This window comes from Tauraco erythrolophus, chromosome 3 (genome assembly GCF_009769465.1).
Source record: "Tauraco erythrolophus isolate bTauEry1 chromosome 3, bTauEry1.pri, whole genome shotgun sequence".
Lineage (NCBI taxonomy): Eukaryota > Metazoa > Chordata > Aves > Musophagiformes > Musophagidae > Tauraco > Tauraco erythrolophus.
Genome location: NC_141467.1, coordinates 78,599,580 through 78,617,043, shown reverse-complemented (window position 1 = coordinate 78,617,043; position 17,464 = coordinate 78,599,580). Strand labels below are relative to the sequence as shown.

The 17,464-nt window shown below is 35.1% G+C and overlaps 1 protein-coding gene across 1 annotated transcript in view; it reads right to left on the bottom strand.

Annotated features, from left to right (window-relative positions):
* Positions 1 to 244: 244 nt before the first annotated feature.
* TMEM67 (transmembrane protein 67) overlaps positions 245 to 17,464 on the bottom strand; it is a 34,198-nt gene continuing 16,978 nt past the window's right edge. The window contains exons 12-28 of the mRNA XM_086609460.1: positions 16,916 to 17,072; positions 16,410 to 16,533; positions 15,407 to 15,512; positions 13,368 to 13,424; positions 13,174 to 13,272; positions 12,248 to 12,346; positions 11,799 to 11,885; positions 10,966 to 11,065; positions 10,725 to 10,864; positions 7,552 to 7,692; positions 6,985 to 7,065; positions 5,684 to 5,800; positions 4,368 to 4,484; positions 4,181 to 4,285; positions 3,715 to 3,817; positions 833 to 975; positions 245 to 325 (exon numbers count right to left, since the gene is read on the bottom strand). Of these exons, the coding sequence (XP_086465586.1) occupies positions 245 to 325; positions 833 to 975; positions 3,715 to 3,817; positions 4,181 to 4,285; positions 4,368 to 4,484; positions 5,684 to 5,800; positions 6,985 to 7,065; positions 7,552 to 7,692; positions 10,725 to 10,864; positions 10,966 to 11,065; positions 11,799 to 11,885; positions 12,248 to 12,346; positions 13,174 to 13,272; positions 13,368 to 13,424; positions 15,407 to 15,512; positions 16,410 to 16,533; positions 16,916 to 17,072 (1,857 nt within the window). The remainder of the gene's footprint in view (positions 326 to 832; positions 976 to 3,714; positions 3,818 to 4,180; positions 4,286 to 4,367; positions 4,485 to 5,683; positions 5,801 to 6,984; positions 7,066 to 7,551; positions 7,693 to 10,724; positions 10,865 to 10,965; positions 11,066 to 11,798; positions 11,886 to 12,247; positions 12,347 to 13,173; positions 13,273 to 13,367; positions 13,425 to 15,406; positions 15,513 to 16,409; positions 16,534 to 16,915; positions 17,073 to 17,464) is intronic.

The window sequence follows — 17,464 nt, the reverse complement described above, 5'->3', positions numbered from 1 at the left end:
CTGTCTTATTTTCATGTACCTTTCCTTTTAAAAGCCTATGTCTTAGTGTTCACAAATTAAAAAATATTTGTAACTACAAAAATATAAAGCTTAATAGCACACCATATAAAAAATGATAAATTTCAAACCCACTACCTTATTATTATTATTGAAAAGTGCACTACAATTAATCTGCAGGTCAGAGATGCTTTGATTGTGGACGTAATTTCCATGATTAACTCCTCAACAAAGTTCTTCTTCTTAATTAAATGAGAAATCTTTCATCCACCAAGGTTTTCGTTGCCAAATTCTTCTGCCCAAGTGTATTACGAATAAACCTAAATATCTAAGAACATTTTAGAAAAAATGTATTAATAAAGAAATACTTAAAAAAGTATGTTTCAGTACCTAACATAAAATTGTAACTTCATATTATCTTTAAATGGTAATTAGCATGAATGAATTAAGTGCTCAATTCCTTTTAGCATTTTCGAAACATTTTCCAATATCTGCCCACTCTGAAATATTATCTAACTATGTGTCATTAATTTTAATTGATATTTGTGTTTTCTACTGAAAGTTATTGGTAGCCTCTTAATTAATGGCAGGCATGTGAATAAAATCAATTTCTCACAAGCCTATTTGACAAAAAAGAAATAAAAAAATATTTTATAAGCTCTCAATATAATCTTCAGTCACTGCATACTGCTTTAATTTACTAGTTCAATTATTGAATTAATAATAATTAGTTTAGTATATTAATTAATTAAATTTAATCTACTGCTCTAATTTATAAACTTCCATACTAACTCATGTTTTTAAGACATTACTTTGTTCTTAAATTGAAATTTACCTCTTGTTGCAAGTATGTTAGAATAGCTGCTAAAACAAAACTTTGGGAAGCCAGATCCACAACGGAGAAAAACAGGATATCAAAGATGAGCAGTGTTGTCTCATTGCCGTAATAGAGAACATCACTGAAAGAGTGTCCTTCATCTACAGAAAGAAAATAATTTTTGAAAAATGATTATTTCTGCGAAGTGCAAGTTTGTGGAGTTCATCAGTCAATGCTGAGAAATCTCGTAAGAAAAAGGAAAGTCAGCGCAAGAGTGAGTTATGATCTTCTGTGGCATCACAAGAGCTAGTCATGTCATTCTATTTAAGCAAAATAATACAAGCTTTTTCCCTTATAAAATGGCTTAATACTGACAGAACACAGTAGGAAAAGCCCACGTGCCACATGCAACTTCTTTTGCTCCTGAAATCTCAGTCAGATTGTTTAAAAAAGGCTGCTTTGAACAAGAAGCAGATGTGACTCCCTTCTCACTGAAGTTTTCAGCAAGTGTTATCTCTGGCCCTAACTCAACAAAATAATAAAATATATGCCTAAAGCCTTACTTAAGAGGAAGGTTCAGAACTTAACTTTATCTTTGTTCGATGATTATCAGTTTCCCAGAAAATGGGACTTTTAAGCTTAAAATACCTTTTCATAGCCAAATAGTCTAGACCTCTTACCCACTTCTTTATCAAAAAGCATCACTTTCAAAGAGAAAAGAACACTTAAACAATTACAGAAAATACATTATTTTCCCTCTTTCTACTTTTTCAGAAAAATGTCTAATGTAAGTATTATTGGAAACAGCGTATTTTCATTACAAATTGTATATATCCTACCGCCAAGAAATTCGATTTGTATCTAAACTTCCAGGAACCATGGCAGTCCAAACCATCAAACAACATATTTATATCAATGCTTATGATCATGAACTTTAAAACAATGGCAGTCAAAAGACCAAGCCTTTGTTGAGTACTGCACAAGTTGGAGACATCACATCATGCTTACACACTAAATTCTAACTCAGACACTCCATACCTGGCAGTATTTATGGCTGAGTAGACCTGGGGTTTAGAATAGGGTTTTGGAATGAGGAAGAACTTCCCAATAAGGGTAACAGAACACTGGAACAGGCTGCCCAGACAGGTTGTGGAGTCTCCTTCTCTGGAGATGTTCAAAACCCGCCTGGACACGTTCTTGTGTGATCTGATCTAGGTGGTCCTGCTCAGGCAGGGGGGATTGGACTAGATGATCCTTTGAGGTCCCTTCCAATCCCTAACATTCTGTGATTCTGTGATATTACAAGGTGTAATCACAGACTGAGGCTGAAGAAAGTCCTAGTCATAGTTTTAAGGCAGATATTGGCTATCTGGCAACATTTATTACTAAAAATAGTGCTTCACCACGACAGGGTAGGAGAGCCCAAGCCTTTGGTGTAGCTCAGGCATCTAGACTGAGCAAAAATATCAGGCTACAACCATGGCTAGTTTGAAAGCATGTGCTGCACTCCTGATTATATAGCAAGGTTTGAGATTCAAATTAGGCTTTAGCCTTTGGAGCCCCAGTGTCATAGAGCAGGAAAAGTTCTGCACAGTTCAGTGATGTAATCTGCGGATTGCTATTACATAAGAATAATGACATGTTTAGGATGTTTAATGGTCACCTGGTAATATCTATGGATTGGATTATGGTTCTGAAAAGGCTTAGAGTTTCTGAATTGTGAGGCTGGAGAGCCAAGTACTTGGGCTTGCATCATCTTGGATCATTAGTTAATATTTTGTTTTCAGGCAGGCAATGGCCGTATTATGATTAGGGGTAGAATCAGGGTCTAAGGTTTTCAAAGATAATTTTTGATGGTTTCTGTACAGCTCAGGGACTGAGGAAGCAGACTGGTATCAGGCCTAAGTTCATAGCTTGTCTTTCATTGCAGTGTGGATACTGGTCCCCAGATCACATCTGTTAATAGGAAGAGACAAGGACTCAGGATTTCAGAACCTTGGAAGTGGAGGACCTAACGCTGGATGAGGATTCCAGTGATGCAGGTATTGGTCGCCTGGAAGTAATTATGAATAGGTTAAGGTTTTTAGAGCCTTGGTGTTTCATAGCATCAGTCTTCCAGGGATTCTGATTTAGGAACCCAGGTTGAAGGTTGAGATATGGTCAAGAACTTTCACTAAGTCTACTTTTAACACATGTACTGGTCACTTGGAAATACTTATGGCTAGGTTTAGCACGGGCTTAGGATTCAGGATAATGCATCGGAGATCCCAAGTCTGACTGATTTTGCATAACTCTGGGGACCAAAATCAGAACTGGTCTCATCCCTGTTTCTGCTGGAATACTCACTTTTGCTATCGGTATTGGCAATGCTTAAAAAGCTTCAAAATGAAACATTCAAAAACCCAAATTACTTAGTGGAGTCTGCAAAGCTGAGTGGTATATTGACATCAAGTATTCCACTAAAACATCCTCACTGTGATCAGTATCCTCTGTAAAGAAACTGTCTTTCTGTACTTTTAGTTGTTTCATAAGAAATTTGGTCCTATATAAAAAAAAAGAATAGCATGGAGCTATTTAAATATTGTGTGTCTTCTCTCTGTTTACAAAGTGAGTATTGGATCTAGACAGCAAGTTAAAGGAGCACTTCGTAAACACATGCACATCTCTTCACAGTATCCTTTCAGTTGCCTAAAAGAAAAAAACATTGCTGTTGAGCAACAAATTATAAATAGGATTTCTGTAACCTGAAGAACTTCTCCTAAATACCTTCCTCACAAGAGGTCATTTAATGATGCCTCCTGCTGTAAAGTCCAGTTTAGACTGCAAATCCTGGGAAAGAAATCTACACAGAAACCTACATGCTTATAATAGTACAAATACCAAGTCACAAATCTTTTTACCGTTGTAAAAAATACTTTTCTCTATTGGTTCCATGAACTCCATGCCAAGAATCCGTTCAAGCAGCAACTTATCTTTAACAATATAATCCATTTCTTTATGAACCTATAAGAAAAGGAAAAATAATACTTCTTGTTTTATGATTTCAAAGAAAAAGTACTTGTTACAAAGTGAAGTACAGCTACTTAGACATTTATGAATGCAAAAAAGCACAGGTCTATTCCAAGATAAAAATAAGTACATAACAAAAAAGGATTTGTCATTTTTAAGAGCAGGCTGTACTGTTGAACAGTACTCCCTTTTTTTTTTTTTTGAATGAAGCACTGTTCCAGTTGCTATAAAGTCTTTAACAACAAGTCTTTAAGCACATATGCTTAAAGGGAAACAACAGTCTTTCAGATTTACAATTTTTAGTCTCTACTTGCTATAAATATATTTTCCTTAATAAAGTAATGTTAATATACATACGTGATCAATAAAAGAATTGAGAAATTTGTTCATTGTGTTGTATGCCCTTGTGCTTTGTTCAAAAGTGTTTGCAGATGAGTCCAAAAGCCTAGCAGGACCACGTTTCTGAAACATAACATGACCGTGACTTCAGTGGAAAAATTATGTATTTTAAATAACATTTACAGAATACAAATATCTCACTTACTCTTGTTAGGGTTTCATGAATCCTGTCATAGTGCAGTCGCATTTTTCTTGAAATGGAAATCTGAAATGTCTGGCCGTCTGTGTTCGGTAACAAACCTCTCTGACTACACAGATTTTCCTATACAATTACAGTAATTGTAAATTAACATTATTAATGTAATTCATAGACCCAAAAAAGTCGAAAGATTTTTCCTCCCTTTCATGTACACATAGTACTTAATATGTCTAACTAATTGAATCCACTGCACTCTTGGTTCTAGTATAGGAAGATTTTCTTAGGACATGGAATCCTGACCCCTGCTGTCACAAAGTCATATTCCTCTTTTCCTGTGTTCAGTTCACTACCTTCTAATACATCTTTTGACATTGACTCTGAAGCCCTTTCTTTTGTGTTTATCATTTATTCTATACTTTTCCTGCTTTTTTTGTGCTTTGGATTCCTGACTTTTTCCATATGTTTTTCAGGTCACATTTAATAAATCTCAAAACTCCCAATAAAATAGAAAATTCGACATCTCCATAGGGAAAAAACGGCTTTTCCCCAAATTACATTAAAATAAACAATTAGAAAAAAAATTATAGGAACATACAAGTCAAAAATATTATTAAAAAGATTCTTCTACATTTCAATGTTTGAGATTTAATTTTCACGTTTATGCTTTTTTCTGTCCACTTATCACTGAAACAGCAGTATCTTTTGTCTAAGGTACTTTCTTCCTACTTGTCCCTATAAAGATGCAAGATGTCATAAAATTTAGTGCAAAGTGCTCCAATCTTTATTAGATATTTTACATTTGCCTGATCTTGCAGTGAAGATATGACATATGACAAACTAAAAAAAATACTTAGTCCAATTAATTTCTGTAAAGACTAGGTTATACGACCACAGGAGAAGAGACGGAATAGAAGAATTTATTGGAACAGTAGATGTTTCTTTATTAGGAGTTTTTCAGATTCGTTTCTCTATGAAAGCTTTTTGGTACGCATCTTTTCGAATGTGACCATGAGCTTATGAAAAGCTTCAATATCAAAAGGAAGGTTCTTAAATACATGAAAAAACTTCTTAGAAAACCAGGAATTTTATATCTATGAAATCTGAAGAAATAACAGAGAAAAAGGGATAGTGAAGAGGAAAAAGATGAAGAGCTAGTTAAAAGAACTACTGAGTCATATATTTACACACCAGCAGCTGGTATCTTTTAAGTATCATAACTTGATGTAAGGTAATGCACAACTGCAGATCCATAATGCAAAGGTATGGGGTTTTTTTTATAAAATAAATAATTAGAGCAAATGTAAACTAATACTTTTACTTACTGCTTCTCTTTTTAGGTTCATATTCATTTCTTCCATATTGGTATCTGCATGTCCATGCACAGAGCGACCATGGATATAATAACCAAAGCAGCTGTGTGACAAGAGAAACACTGAAATCTAAAAAAGATGGAGGGAGGGAGGGAAGAATACTTTAAGTAAACATTATCATTTTATTTTCCAATTCACAGTGGAGATCAGCGAGACCAGCCCTTCTACAAATACAAAGTAGGCAGGTACCAAAATAAATATGGAAGAAAAATATTTAATAACTCTCTTACTGATTAGTTTTATCTATGTTTAACTAGAAACATACACCAGCTTCAAGTTTAGTTTACCAACGGCAAGGATTAATTAAATTAATCATTAATTAAATTAATTTCACAGAGCCAAAAAATTAGAGCAAAGTTGTTAGCTTTTATTTTGATTCAAAAGCTATTTCTGTGATACATAATACATGTGCATGATTCCAGTTGAGCTCCTAGGAGTCTGTATTTAATAGAATTTCATTCAGTATGATATAATGCTTATGTATCACAAAAAAAAAAAAATTAACTCTCTTTACAACCCATGCACTACGTGAGAGTTTCATGGAAGAGGAATAACCAAGGTCAGAAAGGCTGATAAAAGGGGTTAATCTCTGTATTTTTAAAAAGTTCTGGACCAATGAGCTAGTCCAAGCTGTTCTGACTGCAACCTTCTTTGGCTAAAAAGGAATTCTTGTGGCACAAAGCTTCAAGACACATATTCAAACTAGAGAAAGGGAAGTATTTCAGATGTGAGTAAGTGAAAATGCATGAAAAAGGTGATAACTGTCCAAAAAGGACAACCATGAATTTCAGTGGTTGAGGAACAACCACAAGACAGGTACAAAAACTGAACATAAACATATTAAATAAAACCAAGACAGCTGTGCCTGTAATATAAAAGTAGTAAAATGCAAAGCAGTAGAGAGAAGGGCAGCAAATGGTTCCACACCTAATTTCTGTAATAACTTGTTACTTTTTAATTCTGTATGAGCATATGTAACCAATTTAACCTCAAAAAAAAAAATCTAAAAATCACAGGTCTAGAAGAATGTACTGATACCTATGGTTCCAGAATCTTTTTCTAATTAAAGTTTAACTGAAATCTTCTTGTACATTGCACCAATAAAGAGAGCTGAAAGAAACATTGACTTTGGCTGTTATCTCATAATCTCTGATTAAATTAAATGAATAAATATTATTTAATAGTCTTAAAACTGTCTTATGTATTATTCTATTAAAAACATCACTGTACAAATGAGACAAAGAAATACTTACATTGCTCATGCAGCACAAATCAACAAATTGGCTTATCTTATCTTCAACAAATCTTTCATAAAACACAGAAAAAAATGTAATCTGAAATAAATCAACCAAATTTTCTTTTATTAGTTCATCAGATTTGACTTTATTAAGCACTTAACTTCACAGTTTAACACCCACAAATTACAGACTTCTGTAGTGGCCACCATTGCGTTGGACTCTATGAAATGGGATTGACATCCTTCCTCTAAGAAGTAAAGTTGTAGCAATAATCTGCTTTTCATTTTGAACTTGGAGATGCTTCGAAGTTGTTTAAAACAAAAGAGAGTAGCGGCATAAATTGACATATTTGAGAGGATTACAATTCTGACTACGAAGTAAGATGTCTCATAGCTCAGAAGATTCATTTTGAGTTCTAAAGGTACACCATGCTAAAGCAGCTAAAAGTCTAGATAGTCTAAGCAAACCAGTTAAGAATGTACTCAATACTATGATACGTAGCATGGGTGGCCTAGTGATATATTCTAGCTTCCAAGAACCAGCCTGAAAATGGTAATTCAGTATGTCATGTGTTTCACATACCTGTAAGAAGGCAATGGCTAGCCAGAGTGCAGCAGACACACCAAATCTCAAAATGCGGCTCCAAGGAGCTATGTAACTCTCATTGCTTCTTGTAAGACTGGAAGAAGAATCCATTAAAGCCAGGTTTGAAAATCCCACCACCTGAAGAGATAAGAAGGTCAATATAACAACATGGGGCAATGAATAGTATTAATTATGACCCTGCTGTTCCCATCGTAACAGGAAGTAAGAAGATAAAAATAGGAAAAATGGACCTGGAAATAGTAGCATGTTCTCTATGATGGAGTTCAATTGTGTGATCCAGTGTTATTAGTGAGAAACATAATTAAAAATATAAACTGTATGTACATGTGTTGATACATAAATTCAAAAACATATGTAGCTAAATGTCATGAAAAGTCAACATTGATTTTTACTGAAAAACGCCAAAAGATTCTACTGTTAGACTGCATAGGGATATTATTTCTGCCAAATTTCAGCTTTTTAGTACTACATATTCCAATGTTAAACCAAATTTTTTATCTATTCTGCAACTGCAAGAAACTGATTTTTTTGTTTTTATTGAACAGAAACATGTTTCCCTCTGATGTCTTTATGGCTCAATCTATTTTAAACAAACAATCTAGAAAAAGTTCCCAAATAAAAAAGACGAGAGAAACACTATGTCTTGAAACATTGAAAAGGTGAAAATTTTGTGAAAATCATTCATAACTGAAGCTGCACCAGAAACATGCTGGTGGTGGGTTGACCCCCACCACAGCAGGATGGGGAACAGGAAAAACAAAAGCAAGAAAACTTGTAGGTCAAGATAAAGACAGTTTAATAAGCAAAGAAAAGGGAAAGAGAAGATGAAAAAGACCTCCACAACAAGTGATGCAAAGGCAATCACTAACTACTTCCTACAAGCAGACCGATGCCCAGCCAGTTCCCAGAAAATCCATCCCCTCCATTTTTATTGCTGCTCATGATGGCATATGGTATGGAATACCCGTCTGGTCAGCCAGGGTCAGCTGTTCGGGTTGTGTCTCCTCCCAGCTGCTTGCACAGCCCCAGCCTGCTCACTGGGGGCCTTGACGTTGCGCAAGTGCAGTTCAGCAACAGCCGAAACACTGGTGTGTTTTCAGCCCTGTTTTTGCCATAAATCCAAAACACAGCACCCTATGGGTTGCCATGAAGAAAATTAACTCCATCCCAGCCAGACCCAGTACAATATGGAAAAGCCCAGTTTGGTGCCAGAGTGGTATCAGCACTAGCCGTGCAGTCAACTCTGCCATGGCCACCAGTGCCAACCAGCAGCAGACATGAGGCTGGAGGGGAGGGAGACTCCTTCTTCTACACTTTCCAACTTCCTCCAACTATTCCTTTTCCTGGCTTGTTTTCTACTACTGTACAGCTTGTCGCCATGATTAATGAGAACTGAACAGTCACTTTATCAAAATCGCTAAGCCAAGAAGAAAGGTTTTGAGCAATATAGAAGTTCCTTCTTGTAGCAAGAAGCTGTTTGCCATAGAATCATAGAATGGTTTGGGTTGGAAGCGACCTCAAAGATCATCTAGTTCCAACCTCCCTGCCATGGGCAGGGAAACCCTCCACTACACCAGGCTGCTCAAAGTCTCATCCAATCCGGCCTTGAACACTTCCAGGGATGGGGCATCTACAACTTCTCTGGGCAACCTGTTCCAGTGCCTCGCTACCCTCAGAGTGAAGAATTTCTTCCTTATATCTAATCTAAATCTGCCCTCTTTCAGTTTAAAGCCATTGCCCCTTGTCCTATCACTACACGCCCTTGTAAAAAGTCCCTCTCCAGCTTTCCTGTAGGCCCCCTTTAGGTACTGGAAAGCTGCTATAAGATCACCCCGGAGCCTTCTCTTCTCCGGGCTGAACAGCCCCAACTCTCTCAGCCTATCTTGATAGCAGAGGTGCTCCAGCCCTCGGATCATCTTTGTGGCCCTCCTCTGGACTCGCTCCAGCAGCTCCATGTCCTTCTTGTGTTGGGGACTCCAGAGCTTGCCATATCTACACCATGCATTATACTTCTAGGGAAAGTACGTTCCAAACTCCAGCACGACAATGAAAGTTATAAAGATTATCTGAGGTTTTCAGAAACACCACTTTCAGCCAATTTTAGGTATCTTTCGTTACTTCCTCCACCATCAGCGGCAAAAAAGGGATTCTCCAGAGGGAAATTCATAGCAGGAGTTACAGAGCAAGATGTTAATCACTCTCTACTAAGAGTAGCCTCTCCCTTCCAGTAATACCAGGAGCCTACAAAGAGTAACCTGAGGAGATTAGTTAGTTTTGGGAACATGTGTTCTCTTTTCTCCCATTCCTTCCTTGTAACATGGCACCCAAACTGGTCCTGGACTGTATTTACCAACAGCAAAAATACTGATGCAGTGAATGAGGAAAGTTTGGGATTTTTTACTATATTTAATTTAAAAGAAAAGAAATTTAAAAAGAAAATAGGAAATTTAAAAAGAAAAATACGAAAATGAATAAAGTATTAAAATTATGTTAAATAACTTCACATAAACAACTATAGGCTACATGCTTTAAGAATACTTCCCAAAATAAAAGGACTTAACAAACTACAGAAGAAACAAACCAAAATGTTTCTTAAAAGCTGAAGTACAATTTCTGACATATCCTTAAGCTGTAACTGAAGGCATACTGCCTTGTGTTATGCCACCAGGAATAGAACTGCCACATTTCATTTCCTGCTTTATAAAAGGTCACTATAGCAAATTAGCAGGAAGGAAGTTCAGTTCAGATAAACATGAAACTAGAAATAAACCTGTAGACTGTGGCAGGAGGGAGCCAGTAGGCAAATAAAGAATTGAGCGTGTACACAGATTTATCAGTCTCTTAAGCCATTTAGGATAACTCCTTACCTTAAAAAAAACCAAACAAAACTAACAAAGGTCTCTAAGGTAATTAAATGTTGATTTTTTTTTTAAGTCTTCCTTCATGAATTATTCCAATGTCCTACATATACATGCATATGAATTTAAAAATGTATTAAAATAAGTATTTTACTGTTACATGTTTTCAAATGAACTTGAAGGTCATCCACTATCACCACAGAGAATGCAAGAGTTAAAAAACAGACTGTCATGCTACACTTTGCTTGTGAATCATAAATTTAATAACAATAACAATTGTAGTAATAATACCTCCAGAAAAAATAGAACTGCAAGCACTTGAAAGAGAGGATTTATCTTCCTCACTGTCTGAATTTCATTCCATTCATTTGCTATAAAATATGTCCTCCATATGCTCACAGGTGCAGCAGCACTTTTAATAACACCTTCACCTAAAAAGAATACATATAATAAAGCTCTGAAATTTAATACTTGAGAGTAATATCTGAATTTAACCAAAGCTGTTCATACAAACAAGCATAGTTTGATTTACCTTCCACTGCTTTAAGAACTTTGCCCTTAGGTCTTTCCCAGTCAATAAAGAAAATATCTATAGTAAGTTGCGAAACCAGCAATTGTAAGAATTGCAGAGCCTAAGAAAGAAAAAGGAGAAATGTAACATGTAAGGATAGCCACACCATACAGACAAAGAAGAAGAAACAGTCATTGCACGTCATTCATTAAACATAACAATTAATATACTTGACTATACTCGAGACTGCAACTTTGTTACTAACTTTCTAAACATCTTTCTTTTTTTTTTTAAATTTAAAAATTTGGAATAACCATGTCAGGTGATGCCCAAAATTATTAAGAAAACACAGCAAAGCAACAAATAAAAAAAAAATTGACTTTTTCCTATATTAACCTGTACTATGAATTTCAATTTGGTATAATACCCATCATTAATGAAATACTTGTATGTCCCATGAAAACAGAATACTGATCTCTGAATTCTACAGCTGTGTTTGAACCTAATTATTTTAATCTGTCTTCTTTTTAATCAGGAACTGACAGCACATATTCTGCTTTAAAAGAAAGCATGCACTTTCTTGATAGGGTGTTCATTTTATTTGGGCTTCTTTACACCTTTATCCTTGACAGAATAATTTTCCACAGACCATCTTACATAGACATTTGTTTCCCTATAAAGACTCCACAAAATTGTCTTCTATGGAAAAATGACTTAATTCTTAGAATACAATAATTGTTTATGTCTATACGCTAATGAAATGAACTGTACAAGATGTTTAAAAACAAGCCTAAGGAAAATACACAGAAGCATATGTTGAAATGTCTTTAATGCCTGAGGAAAAAAATATTTACCTTCAAACTAAAAGCACATGCTATGTATGTAACAAAATCTTCTTCTTGAGATCGAAGTGGTAAAAGGACAGAGACAAACTGCTGAGCCTATAATTGAGAAGTTACATTGAAACATTATGGACGGCATACATAATAACATAGTAAGTACTTAAGAGTGAATAATATTTTGCAGAAAAAGATTAATATCTAATGTGCAATCACTTTGTATTTGTAAAATATTTTAAGTGACTACTAAGCAGACTGCAAGTACAACAAATCCTAAGGAAAAGAAACAGGTAAACACAAAAATTTACACACAAAACAAAATATGATATAAAACTTGCCTCTATAGTCTGACCAGAAAGGCAAAAAAAAAAAAAAAAGAAACAAGAAAGAAAATGAACTTTTGTGCAAAAATATATACAATATTAATAGGTTTTCATAACACTTAAATCTGGAAAAACACTTACTTTGAAGAACACAAGCCAATAAATCCCTGTGCCCACTGTGATGATAAAGAAAACGTTGGCAAGGTCTCCAGCATAAAACAGTAAGAACTTCAAAACTGTCTGCAATTACAAAAACACTCTGTAGAGATCTCTAGAACCAATTAAGTAATGCATATATACGTTCATAGAAACATAGAATGGCATAGGCTGGAAGGGACCTTAGAGATCATCTAATCCAACCTCCCTGTCATGGGCAGGGACGCCTCTCAACTAGATCAGGCTACTCAAGGCTCCGTCCAACCTGGCCTTGAACACCTCCAGGGAGGGGGCATCCACAGCCTCTCTGGGCAATCTATTCCAAAGTCTCACCACCCTCGTACTGAAGAATTTCTTCCTAAGATCTAATCTAAATCTGTTCTCCTTCAACTTAAACCCATTTCCCCTTGTCCTGTCAGTGGACACTCTTGTAAATAGTCCCTCTCCAGCCTTCCTGTAGGTTCCCTTCAGGTATTGGAAGGCAGTTCATATAAAATATTATGAAGCTTACACTACAGGAAAATCTAGTACTGACAATTAGCCTTGAACAAAATTTTTCTACTGTGGTCATATATTCTATGGTATATTCAGTATCAAACTCCTACATGCTAGTCTTTGTTGAAAGAAGAATTAATCTGAAAACTAAGTCCACTCAACTGATCAGAATAGCTCTGTAAATACCTTTATTTTTAGCAAAAGTAATTCCTAAATGACAACATCAGAATCCAAAAAAATCCAAAAAACCTACTTCCTCAAGTAAGCCTAACTCCAGGTCACAGTTCTATGTAGCTAGGCGAGAAATTATTTCAGTTACCTTAAGAAACAGAACACTTATATCACAGGGAATGATAGTAAAGGTCTCCTTAAAGAGAAGATGATGTGTCTCTTTTTAGGTTGCCAGCTGTTTATACCTGCAAGTCAATTATAGAGCTTCCTGTACGCCTCTTCCAGCCTGCAGTCTTGAGAAGAGACCATAACACTGCGAGCCCACCCAACACACCCAATGCGATCTGAAGAGAATGAAAAATTATTTGCAGATATTCAAAAAAACCACAAAATTGAAGTAAATCATTATATTGACAAATTAAAGGGAAACACAACTTACATCAGTCTGAATCTGAGCCTCTGACTGATTCATCTCATAACTGACTGAGAAGGAAACCTGGATACAAAAAGTTTTAAGATACAAAAAGATTTAAGATACAAAAAGTAAATGTGCACAGAAATTCTGAATCAACCTTTACAGACAGTGGTAGTTTTCACACTTTTAGTTGGTGGGAGTTCCTATCTAGGGGTACTATACAAGGATAACACATATCTTCTGTTATTGCATGCATCTGTCCTGGTGTGCTACAGCGGCAGGCTTAGTACTAGCATGTGCTCGGCTATGCTTAGTGCAGATTGTACAAAGCTGGGGATGAATGCCTGCTATCTGCAAGTTACTAGCTGTACCTAATTATAATCTTTTCAAACGTGCATAATGCTTTTCCTTCTGAGACATCAAAGGTTTGATACTTTCCCTTTTATCAGTGTTGATTAAAAGTAACTTTAATGTAATTACACCAATATGCAAAATCACAAAGTGAGCTCTTACATAGCTCAGATACCAATTTTTTTTTCCAGCTTGAAAGAAATAAAAATTGTCACGCAGCATCAAAATTGCTCCCTCTAGCTTAAATATTTATCTAACCTAAGACCTATTTTGACTTTGGTCTGAAAGATTTGCACAAAGAGAAGACATTTATCTCGGGTTTATAACATTCTGGCCTGAGTCTTTGCCACTACAAGGCTAAAGTTAACACAAGGATTGTAAGGAATAGTATTTTTAATTCAGTTTAAAAAAAAGGAAAAAAAACCCCAAAACTAATCCCTCCTCTCCCCAATCTTGCTTCCCATAACATTTGTTCCTATCAGGGCTCATTCTATCACCTCCCCTGGATTTAAGTATAAACATGCTAATTACTAGAAGCTCAATGTTTATAGAACTTGGAATGAAATTCAGTTTGTCTTTTTACTTGCATAAAATTTGTTAAATGTAACAAGACAGCCAAAGTTGGCAGCAGCTAAGTACACTAGATGTAGATGTAAGGGTGAAACAGTATAACAGAAAATACAGAAACTGAAAAGAATTGTTCTGCCATTGCCATTTGAATTAATTATTTTCTAAAAACAGTGCTGTTTCTGTGGTTAAATAAAGACATCATTTAAGCAGGGAAGAAGTGTCTGACTAATTGTTCCATCTTTCTAATTCCCTGTCTCTTCTTTCCTCTCATGCAGCTAATATGGAATGCAAGGAATGGTTCTAGCATCAGAAATTTCTAGCTAGATGTCTACCTGTACTGGAAGCCTGAACTGTTGAAGGTTGATAAGCAGAAAATGTTAATATCATATTTTTTTTTAATAGGAGAGTGATTATTTTACTATATTAAGCTCAACCCTTTTTAAAGCAATGTGATCTAACATGCAAATAAGGCACAGGAACGGGACATCTGAGCTGCTGCCCATCATGGCAGGCAAGAGGGTTAAGTAGGAAATACCCATTCCACATCTGCTACAGCAGAATTTGGTGGCTTTCAGTAGAGAAAGATCCCCCAAACTGATTTCCATCCCCTCTGGCTACATATTTTTGTACTCTTTTAATTCTCAGAGACGTGCTGTAAAATGATACACAGCAGACAAAATGCTAAAGGATGTTTTAGATACAATACCAATATTTTAACTTAAACTACAGGTGACCTGAAACGTCTGTGTCATAACAACCTCCCCTTAATGCATTGCTTTAAATAAAAATATTCAATTTCTTGCATAAATTGCTGCTTTCAGTGCATTGCATAGAGTTCTTCTGTTATTTTCTGTGTGTATATTTTTATTTGAATTGTAGTCTAATTTAGCATTATACAACCAACTGTAAAATTCTAATTATTTAAGTTAAAAAAAACTCAAGATAAAAGAAAATAATTTTAACAGCTTTGTTTTAAAAGCTTTAAGTTTTAGTGAAAACTTACAACTTCCAAACTGAACAGAACTATAAACTGCTTATTAGATTTTTATAACCCCCCAAAAATGTTCACTCAACCAGAATTCCAAAAGAACTAAAAGTATGATTAACAAGGCAGTTTGATTAAGATAGCACAAAGATCTCACCATCACACTCTGGGTTTCAGGGTTCTGGACAAGCACATCTGTGTAAGCAATAGTAATTAGAGGAGGGTAGATAGTTCCTCGCTGAGTATGGGACACCAGACGAATACTGCAGAAATACAAAGAGAGTATTATTTTTCATACAGAAAATGGATGAGTTGCTTGGAAAGTATTAACTGAAACTTGTACTAATAAGAAAATACTAAATGAACAGAACAACCTGATCAATAAAATGTGTTTCCAACCCAATGACATGGCAATTCACATTTTGAAAGCAAACGGAGTGTACAAAGGAATGTACACAAACATATAAGAAGAAAAAGCTGAGAAGGATCGTTTATTTGTAAGAGAATACCTGAATCAATCTGACCTACTGCTCACATTATGAAAGCTGCAATTGAAGTCAATGCCAAAAGGTAACTTTTCTCAAAACATTACAGAATAACGTTTTCTATGTGTATTTTGAATTTCTGGCATTATCCTTTTTTTGAAAGGCAATGGGAGGGGGTTCTCCTAAGACACACAAGCTAATCGTTATGTTTTGAAATAATGTAATATGTAATTCTGGATTGTATAACAGAATAGGCAACAGTTTGTAAAAATACTGCAAAAAACAATATGGAGTATGAAATGGCATCCTTGTGTAGCCAGCAACATCCACATCAAAAAAGAATTAACAGAGGAGTTTTTAGGTCTTTCCAGATGACACCTGCTTCTAGGAGGTGGCTGAATGCCTGCCAACTTGCATTATGTATACATAGTCTGATCCATCATACCTGGAAAGCAATCACAGTAATTTTAACCCCCACAAGTCAATGTTATCATCACTGACCCATCAGAACAACCTATGGAAACTCTTCCTATTTCCAAGTATGCAATGGAAAAAGCAGCACAGGACATATTAGAAACAACACAATAAACCAACTTTCTTTTAAGACAATAAAATGCAGACTGCACAAAATTGGCTTTATTTTCTACGTACTATATATTATATGCAATTAATCACCTTATTGTTATTTTGCTAGCAATCCGAATTACTCTTGGTAGTTTCCCCAAGTCATTCTCTCTTCCACTTAGTACATCCACCAAAAAAAATCGACGAGTCAAAAGCCAGTTGTTCATATTACTGCCTTAGAAAAAACAGTCACATAATATTAAAAAAACTAATTCTACACACAAAAAGAATTAAATCTACTTGAAACAATGCATATAACTGTATCATACAAAAACTGTATACAGGGTGTAAAATTACTTATTTCAACTTAAACAAATACATCATGAAATTACTTTATTTGTGCATATTATTGATTGGGCTGGTGTATGGAGCCAAAGCTTGCACTTGACACTATTAGAACTTGCTCACGAAATATTAAATTCTTAAAACAAAAACAAGTTATGGTGTGTTGTGGTATCATTAAAAACAATTCAGTAAAAGTAATTAATATAAATTCTTTCTATTTGAAGTTATTCAGATTATTTAAATTCACAGAAATGTTACTATGACAGTCTTACCTTGATTAACAAACATTTCACTGTATTGAAGATTCAAGTTTAAAACTGGCACAGCCCAAAGATATTGTTGTCCGTTGTCACCATTATATTCAAGGAATAGGTCATAAAAGACTGGATTAGCAAAATCCAATAAAATCTTGGAAACTGAAATTTTGCACTACAAGAAAAACAAGTTAAAATAGAAAGATAATTTTAGCCATTTAATGATTTTATCAAGTTGTGGATTCTTCCCCTACAAAATTATTGTGCAATCTGTCTCACTTCTTCACAAAAGACAAGGCATTCCAGCTATTTGCAAGCAATTAAAAAGTACTAATGATTTTATACAAACCTCTTGGAAATGATTGCAATTGTCTAGAACGACTAATGTAGAGAATGAAGTTCTGCTTACATTTGTCATTAGATTAGGAAAAAATATCCTGGCAAATTTCACGGACATAAAATTTGAAACAGCATAAACACTAAAGTTGAGAAACATAAATGCTAAAGCCATGGAGTACTGTGTCTGGTTCTGGGCTCATCAGTACAAGAGAAAAATGGAGCTACTTG